The sequence below is a fragment of the Drosophila busckii genome, chromosome 2R, assembly GCF_011750605.1.
Source record: "Drosophila busckii strain San Diego stock center, stock number 13000-0081.31 chromosome 2R, ASM1175060v1, whole genome shotgun sequence".
Taxonomy (NCBI): Eukaryota; Metazoa; Arthropoda; class Insecta; order Diptera; family Drosophilidae; genus Drosophila; species Drosophila busckii.
The window spans coordinates 17817692-17821374 of record NC_046605.1 but is presented as its reverse complement, the minus strand read 5'-3'; the positions used below and the strand labels follow the sequence as shown (position 1 = coordinate 17821374).

The 3683-nt window shown below is 39.2% G+C and overlaps 1 protein-coding gene across 1 annotated transcript; it reads left to right on the top strand.

The window, feature by feature from the left end:
* The first annotated feature begins 743 nt into the window (after window positions 1-743).
* On the top strand, window positions 744-2476 carry LOC108595006. Its single transcript, XM_017980141.1, has one exon. It carries the CDS (start codon window positions 904-906, stop codon window positions 2410-2412), a length of 1509 nt encoding a protein of 502 aa, XP_017835630.1. The 5' UTR covers window positions 744-903; the 3' UTR covers window positions 2413-2476.
* Window positions 2477-3683: the final 1207 nt, after the last annotated feature.

Here is a 3683-nt window from a genome sequence, read left to right as displayed (position 1 = left end):
TATAAAATTCCTGAAATTGTCTATGACACAATTCCGGTAAGACTAAGAACCAAAAATGGTTTATGGGGTGTCATAATAGGGTGATCTATCGGCTCAACCTAACCTAACCTAATTTAAAAAATAAATACATATAAAATGAAATAAATAATATAGCATAAGCATATTTATAAATATAATTTACTATTTTTGTTATTATTATAATTTATATAATTAAATATAAGACTTTCTACAGCGAATTTTATATGAAAATTAAGACTAGTTGCCTTCAAGTTTCCTATTTATTTTCGATGCTATAATGCTGCTCACGTTTATACTTAATGGTTTAACTAATATTCTAAATATATATTCAACGATTAATTAGTTTGTTGTCGATATAACCTAACAGTATTGATTAACATATCAACATTTCATGACATAAACTGGCTTTCATTATTTTACTCATTGAACATGGCTTCAATTTTGTTATAATATTATATATAAAGTGAAACAAATAATGTAGCAATATTTAATAACATTGTTTGCTATTAATGTTTTTATTTTGTATTAAAATAATTGACATTTTACATTGTTTTGCTCGCAGCGAATTTTATATGAAATTTAATTCTAGTTAGCTTCAATTTTTCTGCTCAGTTTAGTTGCTTTTATTACTATTGACTTATTAGTTAATGCCTCAACATATATGTTTATTGTATTTGCGACGATAAATCAGTTTGTTGCCGATATAACTTGAGCAGTATTGATAAGCAACACTAAGTCTGTGTGAGCTGCGAGCTCACACAAGTTGACACAAGTTGTCAAATTGTTTAAGTTTGTGTGGAAAGTAATACAAAAGTTGACTGATAAATGCGAGCAGCCAAAGTGACGTGACAATAGTTTTGATGCTAAGAATTAGTTAGAACTGAGATGAGTTCGAGAGCCCAGGAAGCGGAAAGTGCCTTTGCCGTTGGAGTTATAGTGCAGCAGCTCGATGAACTGCAGCAGGGCGAGCAGCAGCAGCTAGAGCAGCAAGAGCAGCAGACGCTGCCGCCAGACAGCCAGACAGGTGACAATGAAGCGCCCTTGGACTTTTTGCAGTTTCTCAAAACGCTGGAGGACGCGCCGCTGCCCAGAGCAGCGCCGCAGACAATCGAAACGCAAACTGTGCATGTCTCGGGTGAGGGCTTGGAGCTGGAGCTGCGACTGAATACGGAGTCAACGCTGGGGCAACTGAATAAACATCAATTTACACACAAACTGTTTGTGGCCACAAGCAGCGAGCTGGTCGGATTTGTTAATTGGGCAGCGCAGGGGCAGCTGCTGCAAGTGGACTATTTGGAGCTGCAGGAGCATTTGTCGGCTGGACAGCAGCGCATCTTTGAGCAGCAGAGTGTGCTGGAGTTCAATCAGCAGCTGCTGCGTCTGGGATTTCAGCGCGTGCCGCAGTCAGCGGCGCAGGCGGAGCAGGAGCAGCGTCCACAGCTTTACTATCAGCACAAGCAGTTCAAGCAGTGCAAGCCGCAGCAGCTGCTGAGCATGAGCACACCCAGAACTAAGCGCTCTTTGGCTGCTGCTGTGGAGTCGCCGCTGGAGCTGGCGCGCAGTCGCTTTCTCACTCTTTTGAACTATCACAACGATGTGCGTTTGTTGCAGGAGCGCGAGCCCAGCGCGGAGCAGTTTCTGCCACGTCGTGGACGCATTGGCAGCCAGCGGCAGTCCACAGTGCCGCTGACGCCAGCACTGGCCGCCAAGCATGTCAATCCCAAGGACTCAGTGCTGCATTTTGAAAGCGGCCATGTGCCGGAGTATGCAGGATTCTATGGCCAGGTGGAGCCCACGCTCATCAACGAATTCTTTGCCGAGTATTTGCCACGCTATGGCAGTCACACCTTGGGCTACAAGGAGGTCGTGGTGGATGCCAGCAAGGCGAATGGTTTTCAACAGAATCTGCCCATTGGCATTGTCTACTCCGAGGATGAAGACGACGAGCTGCTGCATCCGGATAATCCAGACTACATAGCGCCGCCGCCGGCCGCAGTCACTGCTCAATCTGAGCCACAACTGGAGCACACGCCCAACGATGACTTTGAGCTGGAGCAAGTGATGCAAGAGCTTTGTGGCGTCACTAACGAAACGGATGAGCTGAAGCTGCCAAGTCCAAGCAAAACAAAAGGCAAGCGCAAAAAGTCACTGCGAAAAATCTTAGCCGAGTCGGACTCCGATGAATTGCCAGAGCAGCCCGTCGAAGCAGAAGCGAAAGAAGCTGCTGAGCCTGAGCCTTCAGTGAAAGCTGAAGCAATTGCTGAGGCACTAGCAACTGAAGAAACTGCTACGAAGCCAGCAAAGGATGAAGAGCACCAAGCTACAGTCAAAGCGCCAGCGGTCAAGCGTCGTCGATACGATCTGCGCAACTCAAAATCAAGGCGCACTCGTTGAGCCAAGACTGAAACCCAAACTATTGTTAATCTACAAATACATATTTTTAATTATAAATGTTGCCTGAATACAACAACGTATGTTAATAAATTAATCCAGAAAATATTTAAAGCAACGCACTTAGAAGAGAAACTAGTAGCAAATATTTAAAGTTGCAAAATAAGTTGGAAATAATAGCCTAAGCCATTTAATAATTTTTTTTTTGACATTGTTGAATAGTTTTTTTTTTTTTTTTTTATTTAGTAAATTACTTACACTGTATCTAATTAAAGATAATAAGTAAGTTATATGGCTATTTACTTTTACAGAGTTTTTACATTCATGACTACCACTCCATGGGTGGTCTAAAGGGAAGGTCTAAGGGGTGATGTCTTTTCAGACGCCTACAATGCTGGCTGTTGTCAAGGAGGTTGACTGCCAGTGAGTTAGTGTGTCGATCCAGTCTCTACACTAGCTAAATTGTTGAATAGTGAATTTATTAAATTGAATAGTGAATTTGCAAGAGAGTATAATTTAATTATTTTAATATTATTAAAATAAAAAGTCTCACAAGTAAAAACAAAAATTTAAACCATAAGACCAGAATACTCAAAATTGATTTTTGCGCATCTGACAGATTGAAGGCGTTGCAGCTTTAATGTTATTGATCAGATTCTCGAGCTGAGTAGTTTTATGATTGTATAACTGTCTAGACTCTAGACCTAGACATACCGATCATAGTGTGGGGTCTTTAGAAAATATATGTGGGCGTAGAAAAAGTGAAGTAATAATTGACAGTACACAGTTTATTATGTAGGCACCAATCTGGGTCGCATTTATAAAATTGTTCAGTATTATCGCAATGGCGAGTCGATGTCCAAGCTGGTGGACATCTTCGAGGTGGCGCCCAACGAGACCAGATAATAAATAATAATTTAAATTGTCTACGTATAAAAATTATATTAATGAATATATAGATTGATTAATATATAACGAAGTAACTCTCTTTCTCATATACACTTAATTAAAGTCAAGCTATGTCCATGAATAAGCGTCCTAAGTAGATTAGATTTCGATAATTGAATAAATTCGAATTTATTTATTTAATATTATTCTACAAATCTTAATAATTTTATTTCTGTTGTTAATTGCAAGCTTAAATAATATATTTTTTGAATTGTTTTTATTAAATTTTTTTAAATTTAGTATTGAAATTATTTTGAATTAATGAATTCATTTAAATATTTTATGGAATTCTTTTTTTAATTTTTATTATTAAAGCAACTCTTAAA

Bases quoted from the DNA above. Each gene is read 5' to 3' on its own strand.
- LOC108595006 (XM_017980141.1), top strand. From the start codon at position 904: ATGAGTTCGAGAGCCCAGGAAGCGGAAAGTGCCTTTGCCGTTGGAGTT.